The sequence below is a fragment of the Salmo salar genome, chromosome 03 (assembly GCF_965601325.2).
Source record: "Salmo salar chromosome 03, fSalSal1, whole genome shotgun sequence".
NCBI lineage: Eukaryota > Metazoa > Chordata > Actinopteri > Salmoniformes > Salmonidae > Salmo > Salmo salar.
Genome location: NC_138293.1, coordinates 53,877,887 through 53,900,021, shown reverse-complemented (window position 1 = coordinate 53,900,021; position 22,135 = coordinate 53,877,887). Strand labels below are relative to the sequence as shown.

The window sequence follows — 22,135 nt, the reverse complement described above, 5'->3', positions numbered from 1 at the left end:
TAGCACCCATTCTGTTATCATTACATTCATATACCCACCCGTAAATAAATGCATGTTATTTGAGGTTTGCTTTTTAATGCATTTAATAGCCGCACTTCATGCAGGATAGTTCCGTCATTTACATGATCACACACACACACCGTGAAAGAGGGTGTTTGTGTAACAAAAGGCAGTAAAGCCTGAGAGAAGAACAATATATGCCACAGGGAAGGGAAAGCGAGAGAGCGAGGTGAGATAGAGGCCAGCTCCTACTGGCACTAGTATTTCATTAACTGATTTTACAGTTTTGTGTGGGTCCCAGTTACACGGTGAGAGGGAGAAAGGGCGAGCGGTAAAAGGGGGAGAGGGCGAAGGAGGTTAGGTTGACTACAAACAACCCATGGAGGGAAGAGAGTAGTGTTAGGCGAGGTTATGAGTAATAGTTTTTCTAGGCATTCGAGTGAATGGAGTGGGACCTTGTGAGACTTCCTTCAACTGCCTCCTTTGGCTGTACCAGTTTTTCAAGTCCTGTTTTTTTTCTTTTCTTCACAACATTCTGTTCTAGGCTGACAGGTGACCAATGGACTGACGGAGAGAGAAACTGAGTGATCAGAATAAGAGGAAGAGCGAAGACGTTTGTGTGAGAGAGGCAGTCGAGTGAAGTTTAGAATATGAGCAGGTCAATTGAGTGTCTTTAGATGCGCTCGAAGAGGTTTTGGAGGGGTTCCTTCATCGGTTGTTAGTTACCAGTGTAATGTAGGAGCTCGGTGGGGGATAGCTGAAAAATATTCAGTCTTTTATTACAACTTGCAGGTGAAGGGGACTCAACTCTGGCAGGTTTTTTCCATCAGTACTCAGCCTGACACTTGTAGGTGTCCTATTAATTTGTTAGCGTCTAGGAGGATCCAAGGGCCTCTGCCTTTTGATACTGCGCCTAATTGCCTTCGGACACATTTGAGGACTGTTTTTGGAGGAGAATTGAATATGGCCAGTTCCCTGTACTTTATCCTTCCGGCCCTAGGGGGCTACACCCTGACGTCACTCTACCTGTTGAAGAACCCTCAGATCCTCCACAAGAAGAAACGGGCTGCCTTCCACTGCACCCACATCTCACACAGAGGAGGTAAGGAAGGAACGGTGGAGGGATGTAGTAGTCACATTTAAGTCACCTTGCTTCTTCACCTTTCCTCTGTAACCATTTATGTGAATGGGCTGGACTAGTGAATGTTGAATGTTTGGAGCCTGTGGTGTAGCTGCAAGCAGGAGTGCTGAGTGATTTTATTGATTTGACCCAGAGTCACACTGCATCTTGATAAATATGTGGTTCTGATTTGAGCTATCCCCATTTCAAGTCAGTGGGGATCATGGAAAAGCAGGCTATAGAGCGAGAGTCTTGGAGCTGGATCGGACACTGATATTCTCTGCTTTTCTTCTGATCTGTGTTGGCAGGAAGTGGCGAGAGGCTAGAGAGCACCATGGAGGCCTTCACACAGTAAGTGACCAACCCTAACCAAACCAGACTTCAGATCAGTTACAGTGCTTATCATAAGTATTCACCCCCATTCGATTTCTTCACATTTTATTGTGTTACAAAGTGGTATTAAAATGGATTTAATGTGGGGGTTTTTTTTCAACGATATACACAAAATACATTTCTTCGTATTTTTTATTAAACAGTCAATGCATGTTAAACACCTTTGACAGCAATTACAGATGTGATTCTTTTTGGGTAAGTCTCTAAGAGCTTTGCACACCTGGATTGTGAAACATTTGCCCATTATTCTTTAAAAAAAGACTTCAAGCTCTGTCAATTTGGTTGTTGATCATTGCTAGACACAGACAGCCATTTTCATGTCTCGCCATAGATTTTCAAGCAGATTTTAAGTCAAAACCGTAAGTCGACCACTCTGGAACATTCACTCCTTGGAGGCTGCTGAGGGGAGGATGGCTCATAATAATGGCTGGAATGGAGTGCTATCAACCACATGCAAACCACGTCTTTAATGTGTTTGATACCATTCCATTTATTCCATTCCAGACATTATTATGAGCCGTCCTCCCCTCAGCAGCCTTTGCGATTCACTATCTTCTAGGTTATTGTTCGGCTGAAAAGTGACTTTGTGTTTGGTGAAAAGCAGACTGAACAAGGTTTCCATTCAGTCGATACTCTCGGTACAACACAAATGAATGTGAGTCACTCACGACTTCGATTGAAGAACTAAAATCACGCCTGACAAGGCCAATGAAATCAACGCCTCGCTGAAACCCTTCAATTCTTCCGCTCTTCACCTCGATGTCAGCAGGAATGATTCATGCCAAAAACAAACTTCTTTGGGACATGAGACTTGACTTTTTGCCAACTAAACTGTCACTTTGTGGTAGCGGGTGCTCACCTGTTGTGTGCAAACCAGTTAGTTATTCTATGGATTGCTTGGCCTGGCTGTAGCAATGAGTAAGATGGCTAACATGACCAACACGATGAAGGCTAACAAGCTGGGTCGGGACCATGCCCAAATTCATACAAAATATATTCACGTTTGTTGTCTTGTATGTCTCAGCTCTGTACATTCTCTGGCTGCCCTCGCTCAAATCAGTTTGTGTGTGGGCCTAGGGGACGGTTTCACTGTGTCTTGCCCCCAGCTGGCACTGTTCTGCTAGTCCAAGCCGCATGTTCTCTTGACAATCGTGTAGCGTTCTTGAGGGTCTTTAGTTGGAGCAAATGTCTTGTCTGCCTGGGTGTGGTGTATGCGGTAGCTGCCTGCACCCAACCCGGCTCCTATGAGCTCTGTCGCCGGTTACTGGAGGCTACTCAAAGAGAGAGGGCGGCCAGGTTCGGTGGGTACCCCCCGCCGCCTGTGTCTGCCGTGGTCAAGCACTGCTTGCCTCTCTTCCCAGAAACGTTTTTTTGATGAAGGGTCCGGTCCCACCCTGGTGATCCGGTCCTACGTAGACTTTCGAGACCGGGCTAGCTAAACATGCGCTGCATAATGTGCTAGCCACATTGGCTAACGCACCGCTACGAGCTAGCTATTACTAGTTATTCCTGACGTCCCATGGTGGAGTTGCTTGGGTAGCTCCTCTTGTTTGGTATATGTAGAGTTAAGACACTAGGCTATTCTAAACGGACCATGCTGCAGTCAGAGGCTAGCTAGCTTAGACTAAAAAGCTTCCTGCCTAACGTCGGCTAGGATGCATAACTTCTGGCGAGTGAAACATAGTAGATTTCCCCAAGCACCTCCGATGAGGAAACAGCCCCTGAACACTTGGCTCAGGTAACCCCCAGAACGATGGTCCTTGGCACGGGTGTGAGCGACCAGTGCGCCCCTCCACAAAAACATTACTTTGACAACAGTGCCCCCACGTTTGGTTACTGTCCAGATGAGGTACTACATCAGCCCTAGCAGGAGCCCCCTTTGCCCTTTAAGTGGTTGTTGGTAGCAGAGTCAGGGGAGTTAGCAGGGTTGGACACAACCATGCTATTATCCCACACAAAGTCTCTTTGGCTGTCAAAAGTGGTGGAAATGGAAAAATAGATGGCATTCAGATTGCATTTCACGGGAGGCTCGCTCTCTGCACCGACCAATGGTGCGCATACATAGTGTCACCCTGGATCATGCCAATAGGAATGTCGGGGTACAGGCTACAATTTGTTGTGGCTTCCCCACACTTCTGCAGCGTCTTCACTTCGACTGTTCCCGAGTCTTCAGCGCCTGTTTTGAGCGAGGAAATATCCTCCTGTCTCCAGAAGCAGGTATTCTGAGTGGTTCCGATGTTGAAGATCCAGTATTTCCTGGTTCCGAAAAGGGACGGGACTGTACATCCCATTCGAGACCTACATGCCCTCAGCAAGCACCTCAAAGTCTATATATTCTGACTGTTCACGAGCCGCCGGCTATTAGAGCAGATTGGCTGGTATTACACACATTCATGCTACTGTCCCATATTCAGTCTCTAGGCTTCATAAGAAACCAGAAAAGAGCCATCTGACTCCATCTCAGTGCATTCCGTTTCTGGGTCTCGAGCTAGACTCACTTGCGGATCACACTTTTCTATCCCCATGGAGGGTGGCTGGGTTCCAGTTGATGCGGCCCTTCCAGTGCTGAGTGCTAGCCACTCATCTTGATGCTTCTCACAGCCTAAGCTGTTGCTTCGGGTGTCCCTGTTAGGCCAATGGATGGTGGGACCCTCTGCTATTGTCAGGGCTGAGTTGTACCCGCAAGGTGTTCACGACAGACGCATCCCCCCAAGGGTGGGGTGCGCTATATGAAGGCAACTCGATTCGAGGGCTATGGACAGTGGTGCAGAGCGCACTGCATATCAATTACCTGGAGCTCCTAACAGTGGATCTGGCGCTCAGGTGCTTCCCCCCCCCCCATTTTGTCTCTCTCTCTTCTAACCTTGGCTTGCTCCCTTAATGCTAGAAAGCTCTCGCTTTGGGGCGACACATTTCCCCAGTTGCCTCATTTTGGGTGCAGATCTTTTATCCAGGTGGGACCCTATTTCTCAGGAGTGGAGGCTACACATCTGGGTGGTCTCCCAGATATGCGCAAATGTTCAGCAGGGCCGAGTAGATCTTTAAGCATCTCAAGAAAATGTGCATTGTCGACTGTTTTTCTCATTGAGGGACCCAAGCTCCCCATTGGGAACAGGCACACTGGTGCACCAGTGGCCTTGGACCCTCCTTTACGCATTTCCCCCAGTGGAGCTGATTCAGTCCACATTGGAGATTTTGCGCCTGGGGGGCTTGTCATTGGTTCTTGTGGCTCCCCGTTGACCCAAGCAACCTTGGTTTGTGCAGATCAGTGGCCTGTTGGGTGTGGTCCTGTGGCAACTCCCGCTGCGCAGGGGAGTTATTTAAAGAAAGTTGGGGATATTTGTACTGCGGTGAGTTGGGCATCACCAAACAGTTTTGTGAGGTTTTATTGCTTGGATGTCACTGCTCCCAGTTTTGCCCACAGCGTGCTTACAGCTCGGAGAGGAGAGGGTCATTGGGCAGCAATACCCAGACCACTGGGTGGTTGCCATGGGACATTTCCTTTGGTATCCATTGGGCCTGGCTTGGGTTTGGATTCTAGTTCCCCATATTGTGTAGTACGGAGAGTACTGACTGAAAGGGAACTTAACGTTATAACTAATAACTACTGTTCTCTGAAGGAGGGAAGCGAGGTACAACACCTGTTTGGCCCTGTTCTGGGCTCAGTGAAGAGCGAAACTGAATTGAAACCAAAAATGTGAAAAAATGTCCATTGGAATATGGTTGTACTTTTAGATTATTGAAAGGGGCAAGTATAACGCAAACGTCTAGCAACTCAAAGGTTGTGTGTTCAAATCTCATCATGGACAACTTGATCATTTTAGATGATTAGCAACTTTGCAACTACTTAATTTTTCTTTCAGCTACTTTGCAACAACTTAGCATGTTAGCTAACCCTTCCCATAACCCTAACCTTAACCCCTTTAGCTAGCCCTTCCCCTAAACCTAATCCTAACCTTAATCCTTTAATTTAACTCCTAACCCTAATCTTAACCCCTAAGTAAAGTTAGCATTAGCCACCTAGCTAATGCTAGCCACAACAAATAACAGTTGTAATTCATAACATATCATACGAAATGGATGATGGACAACCACAAATGAATACATGCCATATGAAATGTAACGTGTCATACGTACAGAATAATATGAAATGCTCTGAGACCAGGGTGCAAATACACAATTTGAAGCAACCACATATTTAGCGATATGGCTATATTATTGGCCATTGAAGGGCCAAGCCTCGACACACAAACAACTTGTTTATTCATCAAAACCCAGCCCTTTCGTGCCAACTGCAGCAACTGTACCGATAATTATTGTTGTGAAAATATCAAAAATATTTCTGACACAGCCCTGAACCTACAGTGCTACGGCCAATGCTTAGATGGACCATTGCGTTAGGTTTGTTAAAATAGAGCCCCGTGTATCAATACACCCAGTCACTACAAAGATGCAGGTGCCCTTCCTAACCCAGTTGCCAGAGAGGAAGGAAACCGCTCAGGGATTTCACCATGAGGCCAGTGGTGACTTTAAAATAGTTAGAGTTTAATGGCTATGATAGGAGAAAACTGAGGATGGATCAACAACATTCTAGTTACTCCACAATACTAACCTAATTAACAGAGTGAAAAGAAGGAAGCCTTTACATAATAAAAAATATTCCAAAACATGCATCCTGTTTGCAACAAGGCAATAAAGTAATACTGCAAAAAATGTGGCAAAGCTATATACTTTTTTGTCCTGAATATGTTTGTGGCAAATCCAATACAACACATTACTGAGTACCACTCTCCATATTTTTAAGCATAGCGGTGGCTGCATTATGTCATGGCTATGCTTGTAATCGGAACAGGGGAGATTTTCAGGATAAAAAAATATACAGAATGGAGCTAAGCAAAGGCAAAACCTGCTTCAGTCTACTTTCCACCAGACACTGGGAGATGAATTCACCTTTCAGCAAGACAATAACCTAAAACACAATGCCAAATCTACACTGGAGTTGCTTACCAAGAAGACAGTGAATGTTCCTACTTGAAAATCTATGGAAAAACTTGAAAAAGGTTGTCCAACAATGATCAACAACAAATTTGACCGTTTGAAGAATTTTGAAAATAATAATGGGCAAATGTTGCACGATCCAGGTGTGGAAAGCTCTTAGAGACTTACCCAGAAAGACTCACTGCTGTAATCGATGACAAAGGTTCTTCTACAGTGTATTATCCAATGGGTGGGTCTAATATCTTATGTTTCACTGAGTCATGGCTGAACGACGACACAGATAATATAGAGCTGGCTGGGTTTTCCATGCATCGGCAGGACATAAAAACTACGAGAGGTGTGTCTATTTGTCAATAATAGCTGGTGCGCGATGTCTAATATTAAAGAAGTCTCGAGGTATTGCTTGCCTGAGGTAGAGTACCTCATGATAAGCTGTAGACCACACTTTCTACAAAGAGAGTTTGCATCTATATTATTCGTAGCTGTCTATTTACCACCACAAAATGCTCATCCATAAACTGCGCTAATTTCTACCAGCATATCACATGTGCAACCAGAGGGGAAAAAACTGTAGAGCACCTTTTACTCCATACACAGAGACGCATACAAAGCTCTCTCTCTTCCTCCATTTGGCAAATCTGACCATAATGCTATCCTCCTGATTCCTGCTTACAAGCAAACACTGAAGCAGGAACTACCATTGACTCACTTAATACGGAAGTGGTCAGATGATGCGGATGCTACGCTACAGGACTCTTTTGCTAGCACAGACTGGAATATGTTCCGGGATTCATCCAATGGCATTGAGGAGCATACCACCTCAGTCACCGGCTTCATCAATAAGTGCATCTACAACATCGTCCCCACAGTGACCGTACGTACATATCCCCACCAGAAGCCATGGATTACAGGCAAGATCCGCACTGAGCTAAAGGCTAGAGCTTCCGCTTTTAAGGAGCGGGACACTAATCCGGACTATTATAAGAAATCCCGCTATGCATTCAGACGAACCATCAAACAGCCAAAGCATCAATACAGGACTAAGATTGAGACCTACTACACTGGCTCTGAAGCTCCTAGGATTTGGCAGGCCTTAAAAACTAGTACAGACTACAAAGGGAAACCCAGCCGCTAGCTGCCCAGTGACGAGAGCCTACCAGACAAGCTAAATGCTTTTTATGCTCGCTTCGAGGCAAACAACCCCGGAGCATGCATGAGAGCACTAGCTGTTCTGGACAACTATGTGATCACGCTCTCTGAGCAAGACCTTTAAACAGGTCAACATTCACAAAGCTGCGGGGCCTGACGGATTATCTGGACATTTTCAACCTCTCCCTGATCGAGTCTGTAATACCTACATGTTTCAAGCAGACCACCATAGTCCCTGTGCCCAAGAAAGCCAAGGTAACCTGCCTTGATGGCCATTAAGTGCTTTGAAAGGCTGGTCATGGCTCACATCAACACCATCATCCCGGAAAACCTAGACCCACTCCAATTTGCATACCACCCCCAACAGATCCACTGATGACGCAATCTCAATTGCACTCACCACTTCCCTTTACCACCTAGACAAAAGGAACACCTATGTGAGAATACTGTTCATCGACTACAGCTCATTGTTCAACACCATAGTACCCACAAAGCTGGGACTAAACACCTCCCTCTGCAACTGGATCCTGGATTAAGGGTAGGCAACAACACATCTGTCATGATGAGTCCCCTCCTGTACTCCATGTTCACCCACGACTGTGTGGCCAAGCACAACTCCAACACCACCGTTAAGTTTGCTGATGACACAACAGTGGTAGGCCTGATCACCAACAACGATGAGACAGCCTATAGGGAGGAGGTAAGATACCTGGCAGTGTGGAGCCAGGACAACAACCTCTCCCTCAATGTGAGCTGATCGTGGACTACAGGAAAAGGAGAGCCGAAACAGGCCCCCATTAACATCAACGGGCTGTAGTGGAGCGGGTCGAGAGTTTTTCAAGTTCCTTGGTGTCCACATCACCAACAAACTATCATCGTCCAAACACACCAAGACAGTTGTGAAGAGGGCATGACAACACCTTTTCCCCCTCAGGAGAATGAAAAGATTTGGCATGGGTTACCAGATCCTCAAAAAGTTCTACAGCTGCACCACCGGGAGCATCTTGACCGGTTGCATCACCGCCTGGTATGGCAACTGCTCGGCATCCGGCCCAGTACATCCCTGGGGCCAAGCTTCCTGCCATCCAGGACCTATTTACTAGGTGGTGTCAGAGGAAGGCCAAAAAAATTGTCAGACTCCAGTCACCCAACTTTAGTTTCTACACTGATGCTCCTCGCTGTTAATTATCTATGCATAGTCACTTTAACCCTACCTACATGTACAAATTACCTTGACTAACCTGTACCCCCACACACTGACTCGGTACCAGTACCCCCTGCATATTGCCTCATTATTGTTATTTTATTGTGTATTTCATTTTTTACTTTAGCATATTGTTACGAGAATTATGTTCTCAATGTTAACTTCAATTAAAATACTAAGTCTGCCACCCAGAATGTGTAAGATTCTGGTTGAATGAAACAGACGGAGGCCCAGCTTACAAGAATTAGAAGTGTTTATTCACGAGAACGTTCTGAAGTCCATTTTACATAGACATCATTTTTATAGTTCATTCCTTCCTTCCGCACACACATACACACAAACATTAAGGCCCCAGATCTCTTAACACTGTAGATCATTACCCAGCCGACAGTTTCATTCCTCTGAGATTAGAGAAACCTTGAGGGGGACTCCCTCTCATATCTTAAACCCTCAGAGTTCAAGCTAGGGCAGGTCAACCACAGTTTAACAGTTCTCGGTGTTTACTTAAACAGACAGACACGCATTCTTCTCTTATCCTAGTCCAACCTCGTTAGACTTATGCTTAATTAGTTACTCATTCTACATGCTATATAGACCATATCCCTAATAGTTAAGTCTCAGGGTAGAATTATTTAATCATTACATTCAAACATATAAATCCCTTTACACTTATTTAGTAAATATTTTCTTAATTCTATTTCTTGAACTGCATTGTTGGTTAAGGGCTTCTAAGTAAGCATTTCACTGTAAGGTACATGTTGTATTCGGCGCATGTGACAAATGATATTTGATTTGAATCCTGAATGCTGATTGGTTAAAACCTCATTCAAGCCAGTGTCTATTCCACAAGTTACCACTGGTTAAATCTATGACGTTAAAATGCCTATTTACTCTGTTCCATCTGGCTGCGCAATCCACTGTCTCATCAACTGGGCCATGCAATTTATAAACTTGATCTCCACTATAAAAAGCATCTAGACATGATCTCACATTTCTTTTAGATTAACATTTTGTTTTCAACAAATACAAATAAATGACAATAGAAAGCAACTTAAAAAAATGCAAATGAAGCTAATTTGCTGTTATTCTGTCTGCACTGTTTGACATGACTGTAAATTAGCCGTAGTTTGCTAGCTAGAATGCATGGGATAAGAATGTTGCCAGCCAGTATGGTTATGGAACATTTAGAACGAACGACTAGAACAATTTAGAACAAAAAGACTGAACAACTGGGTGGAGTCTCTGGCAACCAAACCAATAGAACGGATTACCAGCCGGCTTGGGTAGCAACCCTAGATTTGTGTCGGGACTATATCTTGTGGAAGGATCAAATAGTATGAATAAATTCATCACAATAACATTTTTTATGAAAATATGCCAGTCATTATTTGAATATGTTGGTAACCGGTGTTTGGAGGATACATTGGCACAGTTTGCTGGCCCTCGACAAACACCCATGCCAATATATCCTCTTCGAGGGCATTATCACTTCATTGACTCGGGTGTGAATACAGTACTTATGTAAATGTTTTGGCGGTGTTTCAAATCGGTGAGCAGCTGCTCGTGTGGCCATTGTCACAAAGCCACACCCGTCCCACTCACGTTAGAAGTTCAGAACTAGAAGGTGTAGGCTGTATAGAAATAATGAAACTCATATTAAAAATTAAACAAAATATTTCAGCCTAATCGAAATGTAGACTGTATCACACATTCCAGTGTTGGAACTATACAAATGCGACAATGTCCACAATATAATGATGCCAGCTCTAACGCAGTTCCACCTAAGACACCTCAACATTTCATCCCCACCCCCTCCCCCCTCAGTGCAGTGGAGCAGGGTACAGGAATGCTGGAACTGGACTGTCACCTGACCCGGGATGGTCATGTGGTCGTTTCACATGATGAAAACCTCCTGAGGCAGACCGGCCATGATGTCACCATCTCCTCCCTAAACCTAGAGGTCAGAGGTCAAATGTATATTAAAACCATAGAAATACAATGTAAAACTCCCCTTGATTGTTGCTTGAACGCTTTTTATGTTACCTTAGCTACTCTGACCTGAGTGTGTATGTATTATAATGTGTGTACATGTAGGCCCTCCTTTATAATCTGTTCCATACAACTTAAGTGTTTATGAGCTTTTATAAGCGGTTCCATACAACTTAAGCCAGTAATGAGACAGTTCATTCATTTTGTACTATAAAATACTAATTGTGTTTTCTTTTCAGGAGTTACCCCTGCAAAAGGACAGACTGGAGGTCACGTTTTATGCAGGTATCCACTGTAACACATACACACACACACACTACATGGCCAAAATTATGTGGACACTTGGTCGTCAAACATCTCATTCCAAAATCATAGGCATTAATATGGAGTTAGTCCCCCCTTTGCTGCTATAACAGCCTCCACTCTTCTGGGAAGGCTTTCCACAAGATGTTGGAACATTGCAGCGGGGACTTGCCACAAAAGCATTAGTGAGATTGGGCACTGAAGTTGGGCGATTCCAATTAATCCCAAAGGTGTTCAATGGGGTTGAGGTCAGGGCTTAATGCAGGCCAGTCAAGTCCTTCCACACCGATCTCGAAAAGCCCTTTCTGTATGGACCTCGCTTTGTGCACAGGGGCATTGTTATGCTGAAACATGAAAGTGCCTTCCCCAGACTGTTGCCACAATGTTGGAAGCACAGAATCATCTAGAATGTCATTGTATGTGAAAGCGTTAAGATTTCCCTTCACTGGAACTAAGGGGCTTTGCTCGAACCATGAAACAGCCCCAGGCCATTATTCCTCCTCCACCAAACGTTACAGTTGGCACTATGCAATGGGGCAGGTAGCGTTCTCCTGGCATCCGCCAAACCCAGATTTGTCCGTCGGACTGCCAGATGGTGAATTGTGATTCATCACAATTGCTCCAGAGTCCAATGGCGGTGAGCTTTACACCACTCCAGCCGACGCTTGGCATTGCGCATGGTGATCTTAGGCTTGTGTGTGGTTGCTCGGCCATGGAAACCCATTTCCCGACGAACAGTTATTATACTGATGTTGCTTCCAGAAGCAGTTTGAAACTTGGTAGTGAGTGTTGCAACCGAGGACAGATGATTATTACGCACTACGCGCTTCAGCCCTCGGCGATCCCGTTCTGTGAGCTTGTGTGGCCTACCACTTGGTGGCTGTGCCATTGTTGCTCCTAGACGTTTCCACTTCACAATAACAGCACTTACAGTTGACCAAGGCAGCTCTAACAGGGCAGAAATTTGACGAACTGACTTGTTGGAAAGGTGGCATCCTTTGGCGGTGCCACATTGAAAGTCACTTCAGTACGGGCCATTTTACTGCCAATGTTTGTCAAAGGAGATTGCATGGCTGTGTGCTTGATTTTATACACCTGTCAGCAATGGGTGTGGCAGAAATAACCAAATCCACCTATTTGAAGGGTGTCCATATACTTTTGGTGATGCAGTGTATGTCTCGATCAGACCAACAGCGTCATTGCATCAATGCTGCGTAATAATTTCAATAGTCTTTTTTCCCCATTATGTAATCCAATGTTATTTGTGGCTATGTGTGCAGCTAAAAGTTCAACGTTCACCTTTTGCTACTATTTCTTTCAAACCGACGCATACAATTTTATGCATACCTTGCACCACACAGAACGCACTGCAACTGCCTCTGCAACACAATGCTGCAAGGCAAACGCAGCATTCCATTGGAAATGAATGTACTTCTGGTGTACCAAAATGCAATAACGCTGTCGGTCTAATCGAGGTAATACACACACACAGATACACACATTCAACCACCATACTTCTCTGACAGAAGTGGGTCGATGGCATAGACAAATGCTCCTTGTGAGGTTTTGCATCAATGTGTGCGTATATGCATCAGTGTGTGTGTGTGGATTATGATGACACTCACTACCTCACCCTTCTCCCTCCCATCCTCTCCCTTTTTTCCTTCCGTTCCCACACCAGGCCACTACAGCACCGGTACAGACAGGAAGTTCACCCTGTTGGAGGAAGTGTTCAGGAAGTTTCCTAAGATGCCAGTCAACATCGAGATCAAAGAGGACAACAGCTTGCTAATGGAGAAAGTACAGGACTAAGCTGAATTTAATCAAATCCAACTTTTTTCATCAAATTTCAACTTTACACTTTACATTATTTTAAAGTGACCCTGCTGAGCGAAATCCAATCAAATTCAACTTTATTTACAGAAAATACTTTATAAATGTGTCTGTGAGCAACAATGAACGGGGTTCACAGGATGACAGAATGGACACAAGATAGTTGGATAACAAAGCAAGCACTATATCATGTAGGAACTATATTTATGTGCAAGCTCCCGAGTGGCGCAGCGGTCTAAGGCACTGCATCTCAGTACAAGAGGCGTCACTGCAGTCCCTGGTTTGAATCCAGGCTGCATCACATCCGACCAAGATTGGGAATCCCATAGGGCAGTGCACAATTGGCCCAGCGTCGTCCGGGTTTGGCAGGGGTAGGCCGTCATTGTAAATAAGAATTTGTTCTTAACTGACTTGCCTAAAGGTTCAAAGTTTTTTTTTTAAGTGCAGCATTACCATGGTTCGAGAGAATAATATTTTTTATCATTAGCATATGTGCTAACATGCATTTATAGGTACAGTGCAGCAATATATGATTACAGCAACTAAAACCATTAAAGACTGATGTAATGAGTCTAAATACAAAATCTGGACTGAATCTGACTTAAGGTTAATTTTTTTAACCCTTATTTTACCAGGTAAGTTGACTGAGAACATTCTCATCAACAACCTGGGGAATAATTACAGGGGAGAGGAATTAGCCAATTGTGAGCTGGGGATGATTAGGTGGCCAGATTTTGAATTTAGCCAGGACACCGGGGTTAACACCCCTAAGTGCCATGGGATCTTTAGTGACCACAGAGTCAGGACACCCGTTTCACGTCCCATCCGAAAGACAGCACCCTACACGGGAATGTCCACAATCACTTCCCTAGACCAGAGGAAAGAGTGCCTCCTACTGGCCCTTCAACACCACTTCGGGCAGCATCTGGTTTCCCATCCAGGGACCAACCAGGACCAACCCTGCTTAGCTTCAGAAGCAAGCCAGCAGGGGGATGCAGGGTGGGATGCTGCTGATTTTCATGAGGAGAAGATGATTGCAGATGATTTTGAGCATAAGTGTTACATATGAAAGGAGGAGTTGTTAATAGTTGTTTTTGAGTAATCAATACCAATTTCAATGTGGTTCATCTTAGAGACGTCCATGATAGCAGTTTCAAGTTGATAGGCCACTGTGAAGTGGATTTACAAAGGATTTAAATGGACACGTCAAATCTGATTTTTGATTTGTCATTAACCAATCCTCTAGCTTGGCGTTATTTGGACGTATTGTTCATGACAATAAATTTTTCAAAGGTTTTCCAAAATCCCCAAGATGGATGAAAAAAAATATCCTGACAGGCCTTATGGGTCCTTGTGGCAAATTTGTTCAGCATGAGGAAAGACACTTAGGTCAGCCGGGACAGTGGATATGGGGGTGTAAGTGAGACCGCTTATAACAGTACCATCTATAGGCCAATCAGTTTCCGTGTGCCAAATTAGAAAAAAAGTTCCCAATCTATGCTTGAGTTCTTTGACCATGTCAGGGAAACAATTATCTAAGAATAACAATAGGTTTCACAGATTTGCTGAATGGCTAAGTCACAGACAACGAATAACTCTCCCTTTCTGCCCTGGGTCTCCAAACATCTCTCTTCTGTCTCTCTCTTCCAACTCTCTCTCTCTCTCTCCTCTCTCTCTCTCTCTCCCATACCTTCTTATGTCTCTCTCAGGTGTCCAACATGGTGAAACAGTATGATAGAGAGGACCTCACAGTGTGGGCGACTGTAGAATCGACCATTATGGAAAAGTGCCGCAGAACTGTAAGTGTCGTCTAGGGGAGGACACAATAAACTGACCAGGGTTCTCTAATTCAACTCCTGTCCTAGGGGGAGGTTTTTGTCTTGCACTCTCTCAACCCACCCTCTCTCTCTTCCCTGTCCCTCCTGCTCTCTTCTATCCCCATTCCTCCATCTCTCCCTGTCATCTCACCTCTCTCCTCGCCTCTCTCTCTCTCTGCTCTCCCTCTCTCCTCCCCTCTCTCTCTCTCTCTGCTCTCCCTCTCTCCTCCCCTCTCTCTCTCTCTGCTCTCCCTCTCTCATCTCCCCTCTCTCCCTCCCTGCTCTCCCTCTCTCCTCCCCTCTCTCTCTCTCTCTACTCTCTCTGCTCTCTCTCTCTGCTCTCCCTCTCTCCTCCCCTCTCTCCCTCTCTGCTCTCCCTCTCTCCTCCCCTCTCTCCCTCTCTGCTCTCCCTCTCTCCTCCCCTCTGTCTCTCTCTGCTCTCTATCTCTGTTCTCCCTCTCTCCTCCCCTCTCTCTCTGCTCTCTCTCTCTCTGCTCTCCCTCTGCTCTCCCTCTCTCCTCCCCTCTCTCTCTCTGCTCTCTCTCCCCCCTCTCCCTCTCACCTCCCCCCTCTCCCTCTCACCTGTCTCCCTCTCTGCTCTCCCTCTCTGCTCTCCCTCTCTGCTCTCCCTCTCTGCTCTCTCTCGCTCCCCTCTCTCTCTCTGCTCTCCCTCCCTCCTCCCCGCTCTCTTTCTGCTCTCCCTCCCTCCTCCCCTCTCTCTCTGCTCTCCCTCTCTCCTCCCCCTCTCTGCTCTCTCTCTCTGCTCTCTCTCTCTGCTCTCTCTCTGCTCTCTCTCTCTCCTCCCCTCTCTCCTCCCCCTCTCTCTGCTCTCCCTCTCTCTCTGCTCTCCATCTCTGCTCTCTCTCTGCTCTCTCCCTCTCTCTCTGCTCTCTCCCTCTCTGCTCTCCCTCTCTGCTCTCCCTCTCTGCTCTCCCTCTCTGCCTCCCCCGCTCTCCTCCTGCCCCCTCTCCCTCTCCTCCCCCCCCTCTCCCTCTCTCTCCTCCCCTCTCTCTCTCTGCTCTCCCTCTCTCCTCCCCCCTCTCTGCTCTCTCTCTCTCTGCTGCTCTCTCTCTCTCTGCTCTCCCTCCCTCCTCCCCTCTCTCTCTCTGCTCTCCCTCTCTCCTCCCCCCTCTCTGCTCTCTCTCTGCTCTCTCTCTGCTCTCTCTCTGCTCTCTCTCTGCTCTCTGCTCTCTGCTCTCTCTCGCTCCTCCCTCTCTCTGCTCTGCTCTCTCCCTGCTCTGCTCTTGCCTCTCTCTCTCCTCCCCTCTCTCTCTGCTCTCTCCCTCTCTGCTCTCCCTCTCTCTCTCCTCCCCTCTCTCTCTGCTCTCCCTCTGCTCTCCCTCTCTCCTCCCCTCTCTCTCCTCTCTCCCTCTCTGCTCTCCCTCTCTCTTCCCCCTCTCCTCCCCTCTCTCTCCCTCTCCTCCCCGCTCTCTCTCTGCTCCCTCTCTGCTTCCTCTCGCCTCCCCTCCCTCTCGCCTCCCTCTCGCCTCCCCTCCCTCTCGCCTCCCCTCCCTCTCTGCTCTCTCCCTCTCTGCTCTCTCCCTCTCTGCTCTCTCCCTCTCTGCTCTCTCCCTCTCTGCTCTCTCCCTCTCTGCTCTCTCCCTCTCTGCTCTCTCCCTCTCTGCTCTCTCCCTCTCTGCTCTCTCCCTCTCTGCTCTCTCCCTCTCTGCTCTCTCCCTCTCTGCTCTCTCCCTCTCTGCTCCCCTCTCTCTCTGCTCTCCCTCTCCCCTCTCCCTCTCCCTCTCCCTCTCCCCTCTCCCTCTCTGCTCTCCCTCTCTGCTCTCTCCCTCTCTGCTCTCTCCCTCTCTGCTCTCCCTCTCTGCTCTCCCTCTCTGCTCTCCCTCTCTCTGCTCTCCCTCTCTCTGCTCTCCCTCTCTCTGCTCTCCCTCTCTCTGCTCTCTCCCTCTCTGCTCTCTCCCTCTCTGCTCTCTCCCTCTCTGCTCTCTCCCTCCTCTCTGCTCTCTCCCTCTCTCCTCCCCTCTCTCTCTGCTCTCTCTCTCCTCCCCCTCCCTCTCTGCTCTCCCTCTCTGCTCTCCCTCTCTGCTCTCCCTCTCTGCTCTCCCTCTCTGCTCTCCCTCTCTCCTCCTCTCTCTCCCTCTCTGCTCTCCCTCTCTCCTCCCCTCTTTCTCTCTGCTCTCTCCCTCTCTGCTCTCCCTCTCTCCTCCCCCTCTCCTCCCCTCTCTCTCCCTCTCCTCCCCCCTCTCTCTCTGCTCTCCCTCTCTCCTCCCCCTCTCCTCCCCTCTCTCTCCCTCTCCTCCCCCCTCTCTCTCTGCTCTCCGTCTGCTCTCCCTCTCTCCTCCCCTCTCTCTCTGCTCTCCCTCTCTCTGCTTTCCCTCTCTCCTCCCCTCTCTCTCTCTGCTCTCCCTCTCTCCTCCCCCTCTCCCTCTCTCCTTGTAGAACTCCACCATGCCCTATAGCTTCAGTATGAGACGAGGGCTGCAGCTGCTCCTCCTTTACTACAGCGGCCTGCTGCCCTTTGTACCGCTGGGAGAGAGCTTCCTGCAGTTCTACCTGCCCCGCATTATCAACAGGTTTGTGTGTGCGTGCGTGCGTGTCATGTGTGTTTTTTTGCCTATTGGTTCCAAAGTTCATGTGCTGATACAATACCTATCTGCCTTCATCATCATCTGACTTCAGCATCGTCTGTTATGTCTGTGCACGGATGTGTGTGGTCACATGTTTATCTTTGAGAATAGGTGCACACGGATGTGTGATGACAGAGAGCTTTCTATTGTTCTTTCTGTCTGGCAACCGTGTGTCTGTGTGTTGTAAGTTGTAACTGTATCTAATCTCATTCTATTTGGCGCAGGACATATATTCCTGAGGAGCGTCTTCTGAAGAACAGAATGGTCATCTATCTGATAGAGAAGTGGGTACATTTACTACAGTAACAAAGCAGTTCCGTTTTCCTACTAAAAGCAACAGGCCATATACAAGCTTTGATAAAAGATTAAACCACCTGAAAATGGTTCATGTTGTTCCAGATTAACGATGAAGAAGAGTCTATTCAAACATCTGGCCAACAGAGGAATTCAGGTACAGAGCAACCATCATAATCATCATTACTGTTAGCATCGTTATCATCATATTTGTTACTGCCATCACTTCCTAGCCCCTTCTGCTAACTTCTACCGCTTCAGTATGTCATGGCCCGTCAGTAGGCTCAGCAGAGCTCCTGTTACAGCCCACTTTCCCTTATCCAGCCCTTTAAGAACTGTAGACACTGAGTGTGTAGGGCAAGGGGCAAACCTAGAAGGGGGTTCAATCCAGCCCAATTTTAGTGGAATTTCTCTGTTATACTGATCTATGATGGGCTTTTGGATGATCAGTGGGCAATGGCCCGGTTTCCTGATAGACTGAGGTCACGCAAACTCACATTCAAAGTCAAACACGACATCGGCAAAGAGACCTGCTCCGACTCTGTCATCAGTTAGACAGCCAAGAACATGGGTTGTAAAAAACGGAATGGGTGCCTGTAAAGTTAGAACACATTCTACATTGTCACCTCACTCAAAACGTCCTATTTTTTGGGGCGGCTAAAACCAGGATTTGGTCAAACAATAAAGTGCATTATACTCATGATTCCTGTAATGAAAGTGTCTGTCCTCCCAATGTGCCTGTGCCCTCGCTGGGGCCTGCTGCTGCAATGAGCGAGTCACTCTCCTCACTCGCCATGCGCTCGAGAGAAAAATGATTTCTAAACGTACAACTAGCTTCATCCCCTTGTCCCTGTCGAAGAGAGGAGGGTCTCAGCTTTCAGTAGGTATAATTACTTATTTCTCAACTCAATATTCAGCTCAAACGCAACTATTTTACAACCAAGATATTTGATATGGCTTTGAGATATGGAGATACGTTTTTTTAGCACATAACATTTAATGTTGGATGAATACTTAGCTACTAGCAGTGGGTAATATATTTAGAGTTAGAAATGTAGTTAATGTGCTTTTTCAGTAGTTTCCACTTCTACAAGTGTTGAACCCCACATTAACTAGCCTATACTGCGCATAAAGATGTATGTAATTCCTCTCTATTGAACAAAAATAAATCAGTAAATTCTGGAGTCTCAAAAATATAGCAACTATAGTCAAATTTTTTACCCAAAATTAATGATATTTATTGGATTAGCACATAAAAATATATTTGAGTCCGACCAAATCATGGGCTGGTGCCACCAACAGTAAAAGTAAGTGGCACCAGTGAAAAATGACAGTCTGGAGGCCTGTAATAGAAATGAATAGGGTAGGTGCTGATTCAGGGGAACACGTATGATGGGTACTCATTTGAAATCTAGCTTAAGGCCTAGATTCAATCGGATCAAGTGTTAACTGGCGATCGCTGCATCGCTGATGTTTTTGGCGGTGTCGGAGGTGTATCTACTTTGGAGCTGTCGAATCGGTGAGCAGCTGCTCTTGATTATTGTCGCAAAGCCACACCCCTCCCACTCGCGTTTGAAGTTCAGAGTAAGAAAGTGTAGGCTGAATAGAAATAATGACGCTCATAGGTCCGCTTTAGGTATAATGCCAGGAGCTGCTCGTGGATTTCACAGTTCTAACACAGTTCCGACACCGCCAAAAACAACTGCTATGCGGGTGTTGGCTAAAGCAGAAGAAGCACAAAGTGACAGCAGAGAATATGATGAGACAGATCGACAGCACAACAGGGAGGCAAACAAAATGGCTAGAGCAGAGGAACAGTTAAAGTGGTGAGTTGTATCTCCAGTGGTGCTTTTACATATTGTATTTGTTTTAAAAATGAGCTGGTTAAAAAAAGAGGAGGAGGACCATCTCTCGTCAGTCACTGGTACAGAAATGGTTGAGAAACGCTGTACTTTACTGCCAATGTTATGTGTCAGCACTACTGCCTGTGTCTAAGTTTAACTTAGAGTGGATGCGAATGTCAGACAGAAGACTCGAGCCTGATGTAGATGTAGGTCTGGGCAGCGGCTGATAGGGTCTGGGCCCCACTTCCCCTGTGGTTGGGGGGTGAGTTGGCGACACGAGGTGTGGGCTAGTATAGATAAAATGCCAGGGTCTAATTCTTGTCCCAGTCCACCCCTGCGGCCCAGGTCACTAATAATCACCTATTGTTTGCACATTTTGACAGCGAGTACATATAACCAATTTTCAGTGCAGCGCTCTTGACCTTGTTGAAGATCGAATGCGCCCCCGGGTCAAAATGAGATTGACGCTCCTGAGTCTATACTTAGCTTGTAGGTTTCTCACTTACAGTGCATTCATTATTCACACCCCTTCACTTTTTCCACATTTTGTTTATGTTATAGCCTTATTCTAAAATTGATTAAAAAAAAAAAAAAATCCTTATCAATTTATCAATACACCATGATGACAAAGCAAAAACAGGTTTTTAGAATGTTTTCAAATAAATAAAAAACGGAAATATCACATTTACATAAGTATTCAGACCCTTTGCAATGAGACTCGAAATTGAGATCAGGTGCATCCTGTTTCCATTTATAATCCTTGATGTTTCTACAACTTGGAGTCCACCTGTGGAAAATTCAATTGATTGGACATGGTCTGGAAAGGCACACACCTGTCTATATAAGGTCCCACAGTTGATAGTGCATGTCAGAGCAAAAAACAAAAAAGTGAAGGGGACTGAATACTTTCTAAATGCACTGTATGGGTGGCTCAAAATTGGATATGGGTGAGGGGAATGGGCAGGGTATATGCAAATTGAATACCGTAGTTCCTCATCACCTCTTTGAAGTCACGTAGATCACATCATTACGCTCTTTTTGTTTACCAAGCCCTGCTCCAGAAACTTCCGACTTCCCTAACATCACTGTTAAGATTTAAAATGACAAGTTATCAAACCCGTTCACAGGGTTGGTTAACTCAGGAGACTCTTTTGGTATCCAGAGAGTTAGGTAAATCAGCCTTTAATTACCTTGCACCTTACTTGTGGAATGATCTACAATACATTAAAAATGTTGAGGAATTGGTGCCGCTATGGCATTTCAGACGGTTGTTTGTTAGGGAACATTTTTACTGAAGAATGCGTCTGTTTTTTGTTTTGCTTTTTGTGTATTGTTGTGTATTTTATTGTGTATATGAATGTGTAGTTTAATGTGTTTAGATGTGTATTGTGGTGCTTATACAGGGGTCGTCTGGAAAAGTGACTTTGGTCTCAACATTGACTGCTTGTCAAAATAAAGGTTAAATACAAAAATGGTATTTACTATAGTTAAAAATGTGTCGTGTTTTTGCGGACATTACTGTAGTATTTACTACAGTGCTTATTTTTGCAGATAATACTGTGGTATTCGCTATAGTATATCCTACATACGACAGTGTGTAGTACAGTATTCTACAGTAAACAAAAGTTTACTATAGAGTTCTATAGTAAGTACTGTAGTATTTTATAGTAATCTGTAGTATGTGGGATAACTGACGTCTGGCCCTCTCTGTCCTCAGGTGCACCTGTTTGTCTGCAATGAGGATCCGGACATCGAGGCGGCGTTCGAAGTAGGAGCCACGGGCGTCATGACAGACTACCCCACCCTCCTGACTGACTACCTACACAGACACAGGAGTCAAGACTGACAGCCTAAACCTCCAATCACACTACTGATTCACAAACAGGGTTCTTAACTGATAGCTCGAGCTACCTAACAAGAGACCACCACTGGTACGTTGTTTATCACTGAAAGAATCACACTTAAATCGCAATTTTCCTTCACAACTCCAGTCTCCACCAATGAGCAAAAGGACAGCTCTGTAAGGAAGTTGCCCGAAAAGCACAGATCCAAGACCAGCGTACCTTTCCCAAATCCCAACCTTAACCAATAGAGGGAAAAACACAAAACCAATCTCTGATCAATGTCTTTAGGCAACTTCATTCCATCTACACAAAAAGATGTCACTTGCACTTACTGTCTTTTGGTTAATGGATTGTGGTCATATATTGACACTGTTCACCTCTCTCTGCAACCTCTCTGCAACCTTCCCAAACCCTAATGGATCTATCAGTGGCTGTCTGGATGTTGTTGGGGGAAAAGTGATTTCTTTAAGTCTATATCCTTGATGTTTTCCTATGGTATTATGACATTTACATAATGGAACTGACTTTTGGGGTCTTTATGACAGGCTATACAAATTGTATGTTAATCAATGCAAAGATGATTTAAATAAATACTTGTATAGTTTTGTGTTCTCAAGACCAGCCTCCATTTGTTTATACCACTGGAAAATAACTGCTTCCAAAACACATACACACACACACACAGTATTTATGTATTTACTTGCTTCACTTCCTCATTCTCTCGGCCCAGGAAATGATTAAAGTCCGCTCACATTTCTTAAC

At 45.7% G+C, this 22,135-nt stretch overlaps 1 protein-coding gene across 1 annotated transcript; it reads left to right on the top strand.

The window, feature by feature from the left end:
• Positions 1–78: 78 nt before the first annotated feature.
• Positions 79–21,989, top strand: LOC106600720 (lysophospholipase D GDPD3). Its single transcript, XM_014192294.3, has 10 exons — positions 79–1,102; positions 1,429–1,471; positions 10,689–10,824; positions 11,093–11,138; positions 12,838–12,956; positions 14,699–14,788; positions 17,204–17,337; positions 17,616–17,675; positions 17,791–17,842; positions 21,247–21,989. The coding sequence occupies exons 1-10, from the start codon at positions 964–966 to the stop codon at positions 21,373–21,375; spliced, it is 948 nt and encodes a 315-aa protein (XP_014047769.2). The 5' UTR covers positions 79–963; the 3' UTR covers positions 21,376–21,989.
• The last annotated feature ends 146 nt before the right edge of the window (positions 21,990–22,135 follow it).

Bases quoted from the DNA above. Each gene is read 5' to 3' on its own strand.
- LOC106600720 (XM_014192294.3), top strand. From the start codon at position 964: ATGGCCAGTTCCCTGTACTTTATCCTTCCGGCCCTAGGGGGCTACACC. The intron at 10,825-11,092 runs GTCAGAGGTCAA...TTTTCTTTTCAG, and splicing joins TCTCCTCCCTAAACCTAGAG to GAGTTACCCCTGCAAAAGGA. The intron at 17,843-21,246 runs GTACAGAGCAAC...CTCTGTCCTCAG, and splicing joins TGGCCAACAGAGGAATTCAG to GTGCACCTGTTTGTCTGCAA.